The sequence below is a fragment of the Fundulus heteroclitus genome, chromosome 24 (genome assembly GCF_011125445.2).
Source record: "Fundulus heteroclitus isolate FHET01 chromosome 24, MU-UCD_Fhet_4.1, whole genome shotgun sequence".
Lineage (NCBI taxonomy): Eukaryota > Metazoa > Chordata > Actinopteri > Cyprinodontiformes > Fundulidae > Fundulus > Fundulus heteroclitus.
In genome coordinates this window covers 11,442,456-11,460,037 of record NC_046384.1, presented here as the reverse complement: position 1 = coordinate 11,460,037, position 17,582 = coordinate 11,442,456, and the positions used below count along the sequence as shown (strand labels likewise).

The 17,582-nt window shown below is 41.1% G+C and overlaps 1 protein-coding gene across 1 annotated transcript; it reads left to right on the top strand.

Annotated features, from left to right (window-relative positions):
• The first annotated feature begins 4,293 nt into the window (after positions 1 to 4,293).
• Positions 4,294 to 14,132, top strand: arpc2 (actin related protein 2/3 complex, subunit 2). Its single transcript, XM_036128124.1, has 10 exons — positions 4,294 to 4,524; positions 6,286 to 6,320; positions 6,510 to 6,622; positions 8,255 to 8,300; positions 8,418 to 8,604; positions 9,930 to 10,023; positions 10,817 to 10,943; positions 11,027 to 11,127; positions 12,087 to 12,187; positions 13,601 to 14,132. Exons 1-10 carry the CDS (start codon positions 4,451 to 4,453, stop codon positions 13,620 to 13,622), a joined length of 900 nt encoding a protein of 299 aa, XP_035984017.1. The 5' UTR covers positions 4,294 to 4,450; the 3' UTR covers positions 13,623 to 14,132.
• Positions 14,133 to 17,582: the final 3,450 nt, after the last annotated feature.

The window sequence follows — 17,582 nt, the reverse complement described above, 5'->3', positions numbered from 1 at the left end:
GACATGAAAACACCCGAGATGAGCCTTAAAGAGGAAAAAATCTCTGAGCTCCGCAAAACAAAAGTGGAAGGACAAAGAACGTTAATCATTGGACAAGACCCTATAACAGATAACACAAATAAAAAACAGAGAACGGTGCCAAGAAATAGCTGAAGTTTGACAAATTTGAGTGATGGGGGGGAGGCAACATTTAAATGTTTGCTGTTTGTCGCTCTGCATGGTTTTATTATGAGACGTTAGAATATTTCCAACAGATCTTTGATCTGTTTTCTTGCATTTTATGCTTTTTTTTTTAAATAATTATTTGCATTAATAGCTCTTTTGTTTTTGCAGCACACCGTACAACAAATACAACTCCAATTGCATATTGATTAAACAAGACAAAACATGCAGAATGTTAAAAAATGTAATCTCTGAGTTGACTTTGGTTTAGATTTGCTCTTATGTAGGAAATTCAGTCAAATAGGATTTGGAGCTACGTCTCAAAAATAAAAAAATGCTGCAGACCGACTGCAGCCCCGGCTGACATGCAACCAAGGCTTTAATTGGTCGAAAGGTTTTGAGTCATGACCAACAGCAGGGAACAAAATGCAGGTAGTTTAGCAAGTCAGTGCACATTTAACTCATGATTAAATGATTTCATGCCGGCTTATAAGTAAAAATGACAAGAAAAAAAAAACAAGCAGGCCTTTTGTCGTATACAGTTATATAGGATCCACTTCAGTCCTAATTCAATCCAATACAATCCAGTTAGATAGAATCAGACCCGATCCTGATATAATGCAATATAATAAAACGAATGCTTACAGCACAGCAAAGCTCTTCTAGTGAATAAATAATAATGCCAGCACAGCTAAATAGTTCCTGTATATTGAGTTTATTCTTCTTCTTTAGCCCCGTCTCTCTCCGCCTGACCGACTAATGGTAGCAAAACATCTCTGACCTACAAACTTCACTGTTCTCTAAAGAAAACGCCTACTTCGTCACTAACTTTTCTAAAGAAATAACTTGCAGGAGCTTTTTTTTTTTTTTTTTTTTTTTGTCCAACATTTGCGCCTCCTTTGTTCGGCTGCCGATGGGCGGTCTTCAAATTTACACGTTGGTGACGGGCAAAGGCAGAATCTAGTCCAGATTAACGACAACAACTGAGAGGCTAAAAGAAAAAGTGATCTTGAATCTGCGCCAGGAATCTTTGGGCTCACCTCTTTTTGCTTTTAGCCTATCAAGACAGTGTTTCACTTCACCACAAGTTGACACCTTGTTATATCAACAAAATGTACAGTAACTCTTCTGAAGTCTAGGCCACAATTGGTGATTGTTTGGATGATTAAATCAGATTGAATAATTATTTAACTCGTTCATCCCTTGTGTTTTTTTTTTCTCCTTCACAGGGGGCCCTTTAAACCACACGGCCTAGTCCCCCCCAATGGAAGATCAAGGGTGGGCTTGGCTTCACCCGACAGAAGCTTTCACTTTCTCCCTAAAGGACTAAAAGCAGAAGTTTGAGTCATTGCGATTCATTTTGAACATGTTAGAGCTACGCACTTCCCCCCGCTGAGTTTTGACTGTTTTTACCAATGTTTTCTAGGTTAAACAAGGAGAAATAATCTAAAATTAACATTTTGTTGTTTGAAACGACGGCTGCAATCAGCCAGGATGTCCGTTTTGAAGTCAACAGGAAGTGACTTTGGCTTTCCAATAATCTATAGTCAATGTTCATTGAACAACGCTATGATTTTGAGCATTTATTTCTGAAATCTTTCGTTATTTTGGCTCACAGCTAATGGAAACCCTTGATGTCGTTTCTCAAAATGTTGGACTATAAACATTAAGGTGGAAAAAAGAAAAAAACATGTATGCGCTTTACACCATACGTTGCTCAGGGCTGCTTTTGGATTATTGAGACTATCAACCTGTAGCGCTGCTGAGGTGGAAAGAAAGCCCAGGTTGCTTTAATGTTGGCCAATACTGGCAACGGGTCAGCGGTGATCCAGGGGAACGTGTTTTTGACTTTAAAGCCATGTAGTTCCCAACGTAGACTTCTTTTTTAAAAACTCTTGTTTCAAAATGGTCATCCAGGCCCTCCTCCTTTGATTCACACCTCTTTTTTACCAACTGTGTTGATCCGCAGTTTGTCCAGAACCAGTGTTATTCACCATAGCTCATTTCTCAAAACATTCCGTCCTCCTGTTTTGGGGTACGTTGCTCGGACCGGTCAGTTTATACGCTCATTGCGACATGTGGAGATTGTAGTCAGTGAAATTACCGTAACATGGATGTATCACTTGTGGGGCAGGACACTTAAAACTCAAGAGCAGCAGCATGCGTAAAGCTCGTCCGGTTTATTGAGCTATCGGTGCATCCTTGTGTGTAAAAGCCAGCTTTTGGTGTTAGATGTACATTTTCTGGGAGGACCCAAATAGCAACAGAAAAAACAAGTCTAGAATGGTCATTTTTCATTATATTGCAGTCAAATTTGAACCAAAAGTCTCTTTTGGGTCCCTTATTTTCTATTCAATTTTCAATTCAATTTTATTTATATAGCGCCAATTCATGAAACTTGTCATCTCGAGGCACTTTACAAAGTCTAAATCAATCATATTATACAGATTGGTCAAGAATTTCCTATATAAGGGAAATATATTTTAATAATATATGTTTCAGCTAGAATCTCCTTGCACCAGCTTGAAGCTGCATGTTGAGTAAAGAAACAAGTAAACAAGTGCAAAACAAAAAACCAGAACACCATACTGGACTTCTTAGTTTAAAAAAAATAATAATAAAAGTAAACTTTTGCCTCTACTCGAAAGGGTTCAAGAGCAGCATCTAATTTAATCTGGGTATATTTTTAGGCGTTTTTTAAATTTGGAGGTGCCAGTTAAAGGTGTTAAAATCAGTAAAACCTCAGTCAAAGCTGTGTGAGTAGGTGCCAAAGCCATGCGGGAAGAGTTTAATCTGTAGCTCCATAAACTATGAGGATGTGAAGTGAGTGCTCTAAACTTTCCCAGTACACAGTGGACCAACAGCAGCACACCACATGGCTCACCACATCATTAGTGACCATGGAGGTTTTACACTGGACCTCATACTACGTGAATTCAGAGCTTCTTCAGACTCTGGAACCTCGATTTGCAAACAGAATGCAAAAATAATTTTAATCTGAAAAGAGGATTTTGAGCCACTGAACAACAGTACAGTCCTTGTTTTCCTTAATCCCAGCAGAAGAAGTTGGATTTTGTCTCTGGTTCAGGATATCCAGAGATAAATCTATAATATGGGCTACAATGTAATAGTTGTAGCCCGTATATTGGATATGTCTGTGGTGACGGTTGAAGCACTGACTGTAGCTGCAGCACACAGCATGGGAACCTTCCCCAACCAGAATGGCTTTAGTTTCAAAATCCTCTTAAGTCTGAAAATGTCCCTTCTGTTTTCTTGCTGCTTGTGCACAGTTTTATAAATCAACCTTTTTTCTTCCTCTTAATTTTGCATTGACATATTTGGAAACAATATGGAGGAAATGTAGCCTCAATGTCTTTTTTTGTAGATATTGAATTTACAAAACTGACTTATTATCCTGTGCAATTATGAAAGTTTATTTTTTTTGTACTATAAAATTGCTGGGAGTAATTCCACCTTCAAAAATTTGCCTGGAAAAATTCAACTTCAGAAATTCATCTACAAAACCTAACTTGCAAAAACTTAGCCCCAGACATTTTGTATTTTATTTATTTATTTATTTATTTATTTATTTATACTTTAAATTGCGCATTTAAAGTAAAAAAAAAAAAAAAAAAAAAAAAAAAACAATTCACATACATAATTGCACAGGATAAAATTCCACGTTATAAGTTCAATGTCTAAAATATTCTGATACAAATGAAACTATATTTGTTTTAAATTAAACGTTTTTATTTTCTGTAAAGCAGATTTTATTCACCTAAATTGAAAAATAAATAAATAAACAAACACTTATAACACTTAAATATAACCTTCTGTTAAATTATTCTGTGTAAGCTAAATTTAATTGCTAAAATAACTCCTGATGAGAAGATTTTTTTTATGACATTTAATTCTTTCACCTTTTATTTAACAAGAGTACGGACGTTACAGCGTAAGAAAGCCACATACCATTTTCAAATAAAACACAATCACATAAATCTTTATAAAAATGACACTGTATTAGCTTATGAATGATGTTATTGTTCGTTTTTTAATGGCTCACAGCAGCTGAATTAACGCTACCGCGGTGGCGAATTAGAGTCAGGCAACATTTCCGGCCACCCAAACGAGCCGGGGTCCTGCGTGCGAAGTACGCGGAAGCTACAGGCGGAGGGAGCTTCGACGGGAAGCGGTCTGGTCTGTCAAAGGAAGGAAAACATTTCCCCCCCATTCTCACGTTAGACTCCCGGAGGCTCGATCCCACCGAACAGCGCCGGCATCCGCTGCGATGATCCTGTTAGAAATCAATAACCGCATCATAGAGGAGACGCTGACGCTCAAGTTCGACGGCGCATCCAACGGGTGAGACAAACTGCTAACGGCAGCTAGCTTCCCCCTTCAGCGCTTCTTCCCCCCCGAAGATGGCTGTGTTTTAAAATAAAAAAATATATAAATAAATAATAAATAAATGGCGCACCGAGCTGCACGTATTAGCTCTTCGTGGCTGTAAATGAGCTGAAAAGGCTTAAAGAAGCTAGCTGGCTGCTTCGCCTGAAGCCGGGGTGTGTCTGCGCTGTTGTGTCAAAAAAAAAAAAAAAAAAAAAAGGCAATCCTGGTGAGATTAAACCCCCCAGGCGAGACACTGCATTATTTTAGGATGTAATGGGGGGGAAATACAGGTTTAATTAGCGTTAGGGGTCGTTCATAATAAAATAAAACGGAGTCAGGAAAAGACGGAAACCATTTCTCTTTGGCTCCTCGAAGACCCCACGGAGGGCTTTAAGCCCTTCGCCCCAGCCCGAAGTCTAGCACCGCGGCCTGGTTAAGTGCCGTGCGGCTCCATTATGTGGCTGCGCGTCGGTAAACCATCGCTCCTATTTCCCAGCTTCCGCATTCCTGCAGTCAAGCCGAGTCAAGCCTGTCTGCAGATTTAGATCCAGCTGCTGGATCTGCTCCCTGCAGCCTCCACCTGCAGAGGGCCCTCCTGGCGCATTTAACCCGAGCCCGACCTGGACCACATGATGCGCGTATAAAGCCGGCAGGACGGTGTCTTAAAAGCTTATATTTCCTCTGAACGTGCAGATCTAAACAGTTTTTCTGTGTGTGTTTAGGCTAGATTTGCCTCTGTGTTGTATGTTTTCACATTATACTCAGCGACGCTCCAGGTTTCCAGCGCACATGCCAATTTCTGGTTCCCCTGGAGGTCCATCTAAGGCTCCGTAACAGTGGAGGTGGTTCAGATTCAGGAAATAGAAGAATGACCAGATTATCCTCCTCTAATCTTCATATGGGCTTTATTTAAAAAACCCAAAACCCAGGTCTAAATAAATAAACGCCCTGGGTCGGCACAGGTTGCATTTAATAGTATTTGAAATGCTGATCAAGAGGAAACGTCCCCCGTCGTGATTTAATATGATCTTTTACTTATAGCTCTGCGTGTTTATTAGGGCTCTGCATAAAAAAATCGATACAAAGATTAATATCGACGTTTTTAAAAACGATTTAATACCGATATTCTGGCTTTCAATATCGATATACCTCCCATCCACTAGGGGGCGTCATTACAGCGCGCTGGTCACAGCAAGGAAGAGCAAGCGAGACAAATTTGCGGAACGGCCGACAGGATTTTAGAAGCGCCTTCGCCCCTAAAATCAGACGTTTGGGCACATTTTTGGTTTCTGTGATACGTTAAATGTGTGTTAGTGTCAATAAATTGAACATAAATATAATATTTTGTAGATTGAATGACCTAGCATTAATTTGAAAGTAATAAATATCGATTTTTGGAGTCAAATCAAGCTCAGCCATATGAGAATCGTATGGAATCGGCTCATTAGGTTACCAGATATAATAATATATATATCTAGATATATATTATATAGATATAATAATTTATCTGCGGCCTGAAGTGTAAAAGCCCCTGATCGCCTGCCAGACTGGAGCACGTCTTAAATTTAACTCATTAAAACGCACAAGGAGTCAAACTACCAACTCCTCAGTGGCCTTTTCTTGTCGTTTTTCCTCTTCTGTTGATGTTGGGAGGAATCGTTTGCTCCGTACGCATCCCGAATTTCCCATTTTACCGTCATTCTAACATGTAATTGTCGTGTTTTGTCCCGACAGAACCAAACCTGAGGCCGTCGATGTGACGTTTGCTGGTGAGAAGCTTTTTTTTTTTTTTTTATCATGTCCAGCTCAGATTTTAAAGGCTTTGGTTGGACTATGATTAATTATCATTTGCTTTAAGTGGAGGAGAGGATTGATTTATATTTGTGCCGACACGAAAAAGCACAAAAGAGCTAATTTATCGTCTCCGGACGTTGCCGATGTTCTCCCCCCCGTTGCAGACTTCGATGGCGTCTTGTACCACATCTCCAACCCCAACGGGGACAAGACCAAAGTGATGGTCAGCATCTCCCTGAAGTTCTACAAGGAGCTGCAGGAGCACGGCGCTGACGAGGTAAGCCCCAGTAACCGCTGAGAACGGCAGGCTGCAGCAGCTGCCAAGAAGTGGAGCCTATCGACGAATAAACGCACGAAAAGAAGGCTTCCAGGTGTCAAAAATGGGTTTGTGTTTTGAGCTGGGCCAGAAAAGAGCCCCTCATTGTTCCTCCCGTCTCAGAATAAACCTCTTCAAGCATCGATAGCGTATCAGCAGGCGTGTAAAAACGCCACAGCATTATCAGCGGCCAGCCCCAGGCCGAAACTCTGAAAAGCTGCGCTAACCTGGGAGGATTTAGGGGAGAGATAAGCAGCTCTCTCTCTCTGCGCACCTCCAGCACTAACACCGTGGCCATGTAAGGAAGAAAGCAGCCGCCGCCGCCGTGTCAGGCAGAAACAGGAAGTGAGCTCGGGTGACTCACCCCGGGCGAGGAAGTGCTGACTGCGAGCAGCGGCGTGCGCTCATGGCTTGGCTGCTTGTCAGAGGACCCCCCTCCCTCCTCCTCCTCCCCCTCCTCCTCCTCCTCCTCCTAAAGGAGAAATTTTATTTGGAAAGAAAATCAGGAGGAAGTTATCGTGCTAAAAAAGGTTCGCTCCCACTCTTTCTTGCCTGTTTTTGATTTCAAAGATTTCTTCTTCTTAATTTAGCACAAAGTTGATGACCAAAAAAAAAAAAAAAAAAAAAAAGAGGAAGAACGTGCAAACATGGTTTGTGTTTTAACAGCTGCGTGGCTCGGCCTGGTTAGTGTTTGTTCAGAAAGTCAGGCCCTCATTAGAGGAGAAGATCTCCACTCCTCCACGACTCTTCCCTCCACCTCGTGATTTCACACGAGCTGCTGAAAATCAGGGAAGTGTTGAGCGTCGTGAAAATCACACCGTGACTGTTTCCGCGCTTGGTTCACAGAAATAGAAAATAAAATAAAACTAAAATAACTGTTTTCCACCCACACATGACCAGAAGTGACGTAAAGTTGACCAAAGTAAAAATGTTACGTAGGGGAGTCAGTTCCAGCTAAGCCAAGTTATAAAGGTTCATCTCAGTAAATGAGAATGTTGCCAAGTACATTTATTCTGTTAATTCAGTTCAAAAGGCGAAACTCATTTTATTATTTATTAGAGATCCATTATTTATTTTTACATTCAGATGTTAATGTCTTACAGCTGATGAAAACCCAAAATCCAGAGAACTAGAGTGTTACACAAGGTCAATAAGAGGAGGATGTTTAATAAAGAAATGTGGGTTTATTGTCCGTTTATTGTACAGTGTCTGGGTTGGGGCTCCTTTTGCCTGATTTATGGAGGGCTCAGAAAACCCAGCTGCAGTCTGGACTCCGGAAATCTCCCTGAAACTCTTTTATTTTGGATCTCCACAAGGCTACAGCTTTCCCTGTGGCTTCTATGCATTTGTCTCTTTTTCCTTCCACTCAATTTTCCATTAGTAGCCGTATATAAAGCATTCTTAAGGGAAATTTCATCATCCAAATCATCAGAAACACTTGAAATATGTCAAAGTTTAGCTTTGAACTGAGTTTTTGAAGTGAATCAGCAAAGTTGGGTTGTTTCTCCAACTCTTTGCGTTAAACGCTTTACTGTTTGTTCTGCTGTATCTTTTATTTAAGAAGCGTCACACAAATATTATTTTTCATTGCAGTTACTCAAGAGGGTCTACGGAAACTTCCTGGTTTCAACAGAGGCTGGTAGGTTGTCGGAGTTATAAATCTGTCGTCCTGCGGTGTTTGAGTCCCTTTCCATTTGTCAGCTGGGTGTTTTTCATGTCGTCTTTTATCATAAATCTGTCTGTCCTCCCTCCCAAGGCTACAACGTGTCCCTGCTCTACGACCTGGAGGCGCTGCCCGCCAACAAAGACGAGGTCGTTCACCAGGCCGGGATGCTCAAGAGGAACTGCTTCGCTTCGGTGTTCGAGAAGTACTTCAAGTTCCAGGAAGAGGGCAAGGAGGGCGAGCAGAGGGCCGTGGTCCACTACAGAGACGACGAGTCCATGTACGCTGATCCGTTGGGTTGTTCTGTGAAGCGTGAGCTCAGACAGGAAGTGGTCACATTCAGATGCTTAGCTTCCCGTTTGTTTAGCCGGCCTCCAGAGGCCAGTTTTAGACCCGAGGTTCCTGCTGCTGTTAGACGTTTAGGTTCAGTTTCCAGTAGAGCAGAACAATTAATCGCATTTTCAATATAATCGCGATTTAAAAAAACGCAATTTCCAAATCGCAGAGTCTGCAATTTTTGGCTATGTAACAATTAGTGAATTAGACGCGTCCATTAGGTGTTGGTAAAATGTTTAAAGTGGGTTTGCCTCCACATGGAAGGGAAGACAGTTGCAGCAGTAAGATAATCTAATTGTATTACTTGTTTTAGAGTTTATATAATCATACATAGCACTAAGTACAGGTCAATCAGTTTAATACATAGACTTGTTTGTTGGCTGCACTTTATGTTCAACAAGGATTGATGTCCAAATCAACTAAAAGCTTTTCTCTTGAATAATATTCTGATTTAATAAAAACATTAAAAGTTCATATTTGAAATAGTCCTTGTTTACAAACATCTTTATTTAGAGGCCATTTTTGTTGCTTGTGGTTAATGCAGAGAAAAGTCAAAATTACAATTTTGGTTGAAATATATTGTAGGCAGAACGCAATCATTACTGCTCTGAGTTTAGATGCTGCGGGTGTTTTAGCAACTAATCTGCACAACGAGGAAACAAATTGATTTGTTGTTTGTAGAGCTGTGCATAAAAATCAATACAAAGATTAATATCGATTTTTTTTTTTTTTTTTTTTTTTTTTTTTTTTTAATGATTTAAAACCGATATTCTGGCTTTCAATATCGATATACCTCCCAACACCTAGGGGGCGCTATTGCAGCCTAACCTTCATCTCTAAAATCAGACGTTTGGGCACGTTTTTGGTTTCTGTGATACATTAAATGCATTCAACCAAATGCACTTTATTTTCCTGTTAATATATCAGTGTTCAATAAATTGAACATAAATATAATATTTGGCTGGTTTTGTTGATTGAATGACTTTGAGCATTTGAAAGTAATAATATCGATATTGGAGTCAAATCAAATCAAGGTGAGCTATATCGAAAATCGTATCGAATCGGCTCATCCTAGATGATACCCAGCCCTAGTTGCTTGTATATGTTTAAAAAGACATGATAAATTAAACTGGGGGGAAAAAATCGCATTAAATCGCAATATTAAGAAAAAAAATCGCAATTAGATTATTTTCCAAAATCGTTCAGCCCTAGTTTCCAGCTGAGTTTTAGGTCCACCTGTACTTAAACGAAATGCGTCTGAACCGGCAGGTACGTGGAGTCCAAGAAAGACAGGGTGACGGTTGTCTTCAGCACCGTGTTCAAAGACGACGACGACGTCATCATCGGCAAAGTCTTCATGCAGGTGAGCGACGGCGTCAGAGTTAAAATAAAATGCACTTTTTTTGATGTTTTCAGATTAAAATCCTGGTTCTGTATGAACATTAATGTTCTCTGGATCCTTTGTCCTGCTGAATAAACCGGGAACAGATTGCTGGGCGTCCTCCTTAATGATTTACTGGTATAGACTTGAAGCTCCCATCATTTATGAGAAGTTACGGTCTTACAGCAGCCCAGACCATCACACCACCTCCACCATGTTAGACCCTTAGTATGAGGATGTGACCTCATCATTTGTGGTGGGTCGGCCGCTCCAGGGGAGGATTAATGGTTCTCGCCGATTCAAAAGGACTTTTTTCCAAACTGATGAATGTTGCTTTTCATCTGTAGCTGATTTATTTTAGCTAAGGCCGTGATGTTGCTTTATTTTTTTTGTTGTTTTAGGTTTTTTAGCCTAGTTTGTTACACAGCATTTATTTATATAGCGCCAATTAATGATACACGTCATCTGAAGTACTTTATAAAGTCAAATTAAATCATATTGTCCAGACAGGTTGGTCAGAAAGTTTCCTATCTAAGGAAACCCAGCAGGTTGCATCAAGTCTCTCCAAGCAGCATTCACTCCTCCTGAAAGAGCGTAGAGCCACAGTGGACAGTCGTCTGCATTGTTGATGGCTTTGCAGCAATCCCTCATACTGAGCATGCATGAAGCGCTTTGTATGATTTACAAAGTAAAAACAAGACGTCTGTAAGAAGGCGAATGTTCTGTGAAATGCTGTTACATAACCAGCTGTAACGGAGCCTGTTTCTGCGTGCAGGAGTTCAAAGAGGGTCGGAGGGCCAGCCACACAGCTCCCCAGGTGCTCTTCAGCCACAGGGAGCCTCCTCTGGAGCTGAAGGACACAGACGCCGCCGTCGGGGACAACATCGGCTACATCACCTTCGGTGCGTAGCGCCCGCCGGAGCCGCGCTCTCCGTCGGTTTGCTCTGACCGTCTCTCTTAACGTGTCGCGCTTCCGTCTCCGCAGTGCTGTTTCCTCGCCACACCAACGCCAACGCCAGAGACAACACCATCAACCTCATCCACACCTTCAGGGACTACCTGCACTACCACATAAAGTGCTCCAAGGTGAGCGCCGCGCTCGTAAGACCGCAGTCTGTCAGCCTCGTGAGACCATCCTGATCTCGCGAGCTTTCAAGGTTTCACTCGCAGATCAGTCTGGCTACTTTCCGTTAAAGAAAATTTGGAGCCGTTCACCAAACGAACGTCCAATCAGCGTTGGCTTTGAGGCGGGTTGAGGTGTGACGCAACGAGAAGCGCGACAGTTCAGTCTAAAGAACATGCCGGCTTCCGCCGATGAAACTAGCGTTAGCGTGGCTATAGAGCAAGTTTTATCGGAATTACAGAGTATTTCTTTGCTGAGCTAACGAGCCTTTACCTGCAGCAGCAAGAGTAGCTTGGCTTGTGGTTGTGTTGACGAGTACGTCATATGCTTCGTTGATCTGATTGGTTCATTTGGCCCGTCTATCACCAACATAGGCCAATCAGCTAACCAGTATTTTCGCCCCTTCCCAAAATTACTTCAACGGTAAATAAACCAAAGAGAAATGCGTCTGAACGGCGCGACGTCTCCACTTAATAACACGTTTCTCTCGCCGCCTCCCGGCTGAGCTGCACATGTAAATAAGGGTCCCTGCAGGGACGGACAGGGTCCTGTCTGAACAGGCGTTCTGGGGCCTGAATATGTTGACGCATTTGTATCCCAGCTGCTTTTCTGCAGAATTACAATCAGATCAGTTTTGGGCTTCTGTGGAAACATCCTGATCAGACGGCAGATAGTGGAAGTGGTTGTTAAGTGCTCTTACCTCACCGAGTCAACAAAAGGCAGATTGACGGGGGCCGGCGTGGGTTGGTATGCGCTTAAAACGTATAATCTCTCATTCCAGCGTCTCGGTATGCGACGTTCAAAAGCAGCAAAGTGTTTTTTTGTTTTTTTTACGCAACAAGACATTGTCTGGCTGAAATTAATCAGCACAAATGAGCTGAGAGCCGTCCTGTTATCTCACCTCGTCCTCCTGTCCTTCCAGGCCTACATTCACACACGCATGAGAGCCAAGACGTCGGACTTCCTCAAGGTGCTGAACCGCGCCCGGCCCGACGCCGAGAAGAAGGAGATGAAGACCATGTCGTGAGTAGTTTAAAAAAAAACAACAACAAAAAAAAACAGATGAGCCGATCACACGGAGGGCGGGATTCCACGAATTTTTGATTTCAAAGCCGATGTTTCAGGGAATGTTTCTTTTTTTTTGTTTTTTTTTCCGCTCCCTCCTTTTTGATGTAATCAGGTTTGTTTTCTAAAACACTTTGGTAGTCATGTAGCCGAATTACAAACATGTTTCCGTCACTGGATGCTTTCACGCAGCGACCAGATTCATTCAGGATACGCTATCTCCGCATATTTCAGACGCAGCCACTTATCGGCCTTCTTTAGTCGCTCAGTCTGTGTGCTTTTGAGGGTGGTGCCATGTTTGTGTTCAGCTGGTGGGAAAAGGCTAACACTACCCCACCGGTTCACAGCGAGCCTTTGTTCTGCAGACGTGTCTTTCCCCTGCAGTAGCCTTTTCTGTGGAGGAAGATAAAGACGTTGCATGAATTGTTTGTTGGCAGCTCAGGTGTTGTTAAGGAAGAACGAAACTGCCAGTCGTACATTTAATTGGAAGCCTTTTAAAGGATTGGAGCATACCGAAAAGCTCCTATCACTATCGGTTTTTATTGTTTGCGTTAATGAGAGATGAGCTGCACCCGAATTATCGGAAAAAAAAAAAAAACGTTTCCGTATATTTTACTGACGGACCACATTGCAACCAACTGCTTTTGTAAGGCATAGTTTCACTTTTTAGATTCAATTTTCATGTTTCTCCGCATCACGCGGTAAGACTGGACCTCCTGGTATTTCCTGATTCAGTCGAGGGTGTGCAAACTTTATAATTGGCAAGAATAAAATCCTTTCAGTCCATTTATTATTTTTATATATTAGCCTGCGATGCTTTTTATGGGAAGGAGAAACAAAAATGAGTGGATGTAGCTTATAGACTGTAATAAACCATCAAGGCTTAACAATTACTGAGCCAGGGGCACTCTCTATGAAAGGAAAGCAGAACTTAAATGTAAAAGCAGCTTTAATTTGTCCAGGTAAGAGAACTACTTGGGCAGGTGTACTTTTAAATAAAAAGAAACCAGTTTACCCAAAAGGTAAGGTAGCAGTAGCGGCGCCAGTGACCCCCACTGGGACAGAGGTCCAGTCGCACACTGAAGCATTTGGCCAGGTGCCCTTTCTATGAAACGAAAACAATGTTAAACACGATTTTAATGTCGGCAGTGACGACAGGGAAGCTGCGAAAGTACCCAAGCCAAAAGTACTTTGTTAAAAAAATCGAAGTTTCTGGCACAGGATGCTATCCGGCTCTTTTTTTTTTACGAAAAGAATGCCGTGTTTTACTTTCACGACTGCTTTGACTATTCACTGCTTTTGTTTTCGCTGAACAACTCGTGTAATTCTGTATCGATTTCCATGTCTGTGTTTTTTTTTTTTTTTCAAAAGCGGGAAGACTTTCACCCGCTGAGGCCAGCCGTCGCTCGAGACACCCAAACCCCCCCCCGGGGGGCGCCGGTCCGCCGCACCGCAAATCCGACTCAACGCCACATTGGACAGGACTTCAGGACGCCCCCCATCGCCTCCCAAAAAAAAAAAAAAGTGTCCAGCTTTTCTTTCGTTTAATTTTTTTATTTTTTTCTGTTTGTTCTTCTTTTTTTACTTCTTCCTGTTTTGGATGAGTAATAAAGTCGGCTCCACTCTAGGAAAGCCAAGGCTAAAGATCCATGGAAAAAAAAAAGGGCATTCCTTGCTTTGCATTGTTAAAGAGAATTATTAGTCCTATATAAATATATATATGAACAAAATGAATGAAACTTTTGATACGATATTTTACTCCATTTGGTACTCTTGCTTGGCCCCCCCCAGCCCTCACCATGTATTATCCACATGTTGGATGAATTAAATTCCCCTCCTCTCTGTGCTTTCATGTCGTCTGTACCATCATCATTTGAAAAATAAAAACTCTCTTTAAAAAAAACAACAATCTTTTGTTTTGTTTTTTTTTGTTTTTTTTAACTGTAAGATTAACTTGCCGCGTCAGAGTTGAGTAATGTAGGCTTTTTTTCAGATGAAAAACGTCATCTGCGCATTATCAAAAACGTTTTTCTGATCTGATTCTTTGTATATTTTCAAGGTGCGGCGCTGTTCTTTAAAAACAAATCACTCCTAATCTGATTTTCTTGAGTACACCCTTTTGTTCTGTGGTCAATGTGAAAGTAGAAACAGAGGAGTAGCTCAGATCCACTCCTGTCTGACTCCAGGGGAAAGCGCTCTGGGCACGGAGGTGGCGGAAACTGTTAGGCAATTAAAGCTAAGCTGTCAATCACAAAACTAAGGAAATGGATTAAAGCGAGCCACAAATATCCTATCACTATCGGTTTGTCGCAAAAAGGAATCTGCCGTTGTCCGTGTTGCCAGGAGAAGCGAATGAAGGCAAACAGGAGAGGTAAGTCGCTGACCTGAGTCCACCCACAGAAAGTGGCAGAACCTGATGATGCGGAGACATTTACTGTGCCTTTTAATAAAATGAGCTGTTCCCCCGTTTTGTCACGTCAAAAATCAATGAGTTTTTTTTGGGATTTCACACAAGAGACCATCACAAAAAAGCAAAACTATGGCTTTTTCCCCTTACCATGCTTCCTTAACACCACATTTGTGGCATTTGTGGTTAATAATTGCCCTGGGCTCATTGAACGTTATCCTGAATTCCCCAGGCTGGTTCTCTGTTTAGTTTTTCTTGATTGCTTTGACCTGCTTAAAGAAACTGAGCAGACGTGTTAACCATTCCTCGTTGGATTGATGTTTTCCCTACCCTTTTGCAAAACAACACCTAAGTAATTCAAAGAGTCCAAACTCTATTGTTTTAGCCACGCTAACAAACAGAAACCGCCTATTCCTGACTATTAGAAGCTACCGGGATCAGTATCAAACCAAGGAAGCACCAGTTCGGCGCGCCTTCATGCCAATCTTCAATTAGCAACCAGTTTGCAGGCCTAAATGTAAAAGGTGTCGCATCTGGATGAGTGTGAGAGGACATAAGAGGAGTCTGTGTGGTAGAGACGTAGCTGGATCCACTCATGTTTGGCCTGTCAGACTGTTGTGGATTTTCCATGAAACGCCAGATTATTTAAACCTAAGCCTGCGTCGTGACTAATCGACTCGTGCCACCAGATGTGACCGTCGCACAGTGGAAGAAGGCCAAACTAGAAGCTACTCACCAAATTCTCACGGAAAGCTGAAAGAACTGTCAAAAGACTCCGAACTAAACCACTTTTCAGATATTAATGTGTGCTGTGTACCATTAATCCGGTGCTAAATTCATAGCAGAGCTCGTATTGAAACCTGCTGAAAGAGCTGATGCCAACTGTGGGTTCTTCTGTTCTGTGGTCTGTCGCAGCCATTTTTAGAGACGCGGTCGACGTTTCTCTGCTTAAAAAAAACCTGGGTTTGAATGCTGCAGTTCTCAGTAGACAGCAGCAGACTAGATTTTAAATGTCCTTTTATACCAAAGCTGCTGGAGAAGATTAAAATAATTTAACTTTATTGATCTTACAATGGAGAAATTCACTATTGTGTACATCCACTTACTGGGCCTTCTTTTAGGAAAGGATGTTCTTGAAATTTTCCAATCTGGTTTCAAATCGTGGTGCCACTTTCTAATAAGTCTCCCTTTATAGATGGCTAATAAAGATTTTATAGATATGTTAGTGATTAATATATAAACATTTTACAACATAAGTTTTTGCTATCCGTTAATTAAGAGCGAGCAAGATACAAAACTGACCAGTTTCTTGCTAACTAGTGAGCCTAATCTGTTCAACTATATATTTCATCTAGCGATCCTTAGATTAAACGTGTCAGACTACGTTACTACCTTATAAGCACAAACTGGTCAGTTGTCTCTTTACCCTTAATGTATAATAAACACTTGGTGAGTGATGGATGAGTTATACATTGTTTACAGATCAATTAACATAGCTATAAACTACTTAGCCTTAGTCATCTATAAGGGTAGTCTATTTTAGAGTGGTACCCGAATTATATATAAATATATATAAAAGCTATTTACTATGGTGACAGTATTGTTATTGGGGTCCTAGTGGGGGGCTATTCTATCATCTAGGATGAGCCGATACAATACGATTCTCGATATAGCTCAATTTGATTTGACTCCAATATCGATATTTATTGCTTCCAAATTAATGCTCAAAGTCATTCAATCACCAAAACCGGACAAATATTATATTTATGTTCATGTTATTGAACACTGATATATTAACAGGAAAATAAAGTGCATTTGGTTCAATGCATTTAACGTATCACGGAAACCAAAAATGTGCCCAAACGTCTGATTTTAGGGACGAAGGCGCTTCTAAAAGGTGCTTCCTAAGGAATGGGTTAAATGTAAAACACACATTTTGTTGAAATATTCAATAGCGATGACATATACAACTTTATTTTAGAGCCACCTGCAACATTTAACACACTTGACATATAGGGTTGTTGTCTTTTATCTCGTTTGGATCAGTGAGTGGGCGTCTGAGCAACGGCTCTGGAGTGGATGAGATCCTACCTCTCATGTTGAACCTTCTGAGACTCTTTTTAGTCTCCATTTACTCCCACTGGGCTCCACTCTAAGAATGGTGTTTACTTTTATGCAGATGACAGCCAGGTCTATGTGCCACCATAGAGAAACACTTTTTGGGTACCTGCTTGAGTGTCATAAAAAACTCAAGGCCTGGATGTCATTAATTTGTTTAGCCTTTTATGAGAGTAGGACTTAAGTGATGGTCTTTGGTGGTGCATCACAGAGCTTGCTATTATTTAAAGCCAAAAAGAAAAAAGAAAAGGCACTGGTTATGATTTTTATGAACAATTTTAAAAATCTAAATTTTCCTTGCACCTAATTTTTGTCCTACTGGTATTTGGAGTATTACATAAAATCCCAATAAGTTATTAGCTCATAATTGTGATGTGACAAAATGTAAAAAAAAAAATAAAATAAAAAGTTAAATGGGTATGACTAGTTTTGCAAGGTTCTGCATGCTACGGCTGCTGCTGAGTCTCACATTCATTTCCATCACATTTCTCTAGTACACGGTGGCATAAAGCGCCCGGACCTGTCAGGTAACACCTCCCATCTTCTCTGGACCATTTACAGTTGTCTTGTGAGCTAGTCTACAAATTGCATGGTTACGCAAGTTCTAAGTAAAATCTTATCCCACTGACAAAAAAAGAATAATAAACAGCTTTTTTTTCTGTTAATCAAATTACCTTTAACTGTTAACATCCTACAGTAACCATTAGAAGCATTTTATTTTAAACTGACCATCTTGTTTTAATTCATGGACATGTGCAGTGGAGCACATCAAGGATATGTTTTGATACTTTTCTATTTACCCTGCACAGAGAATTGCATCAAATTTAG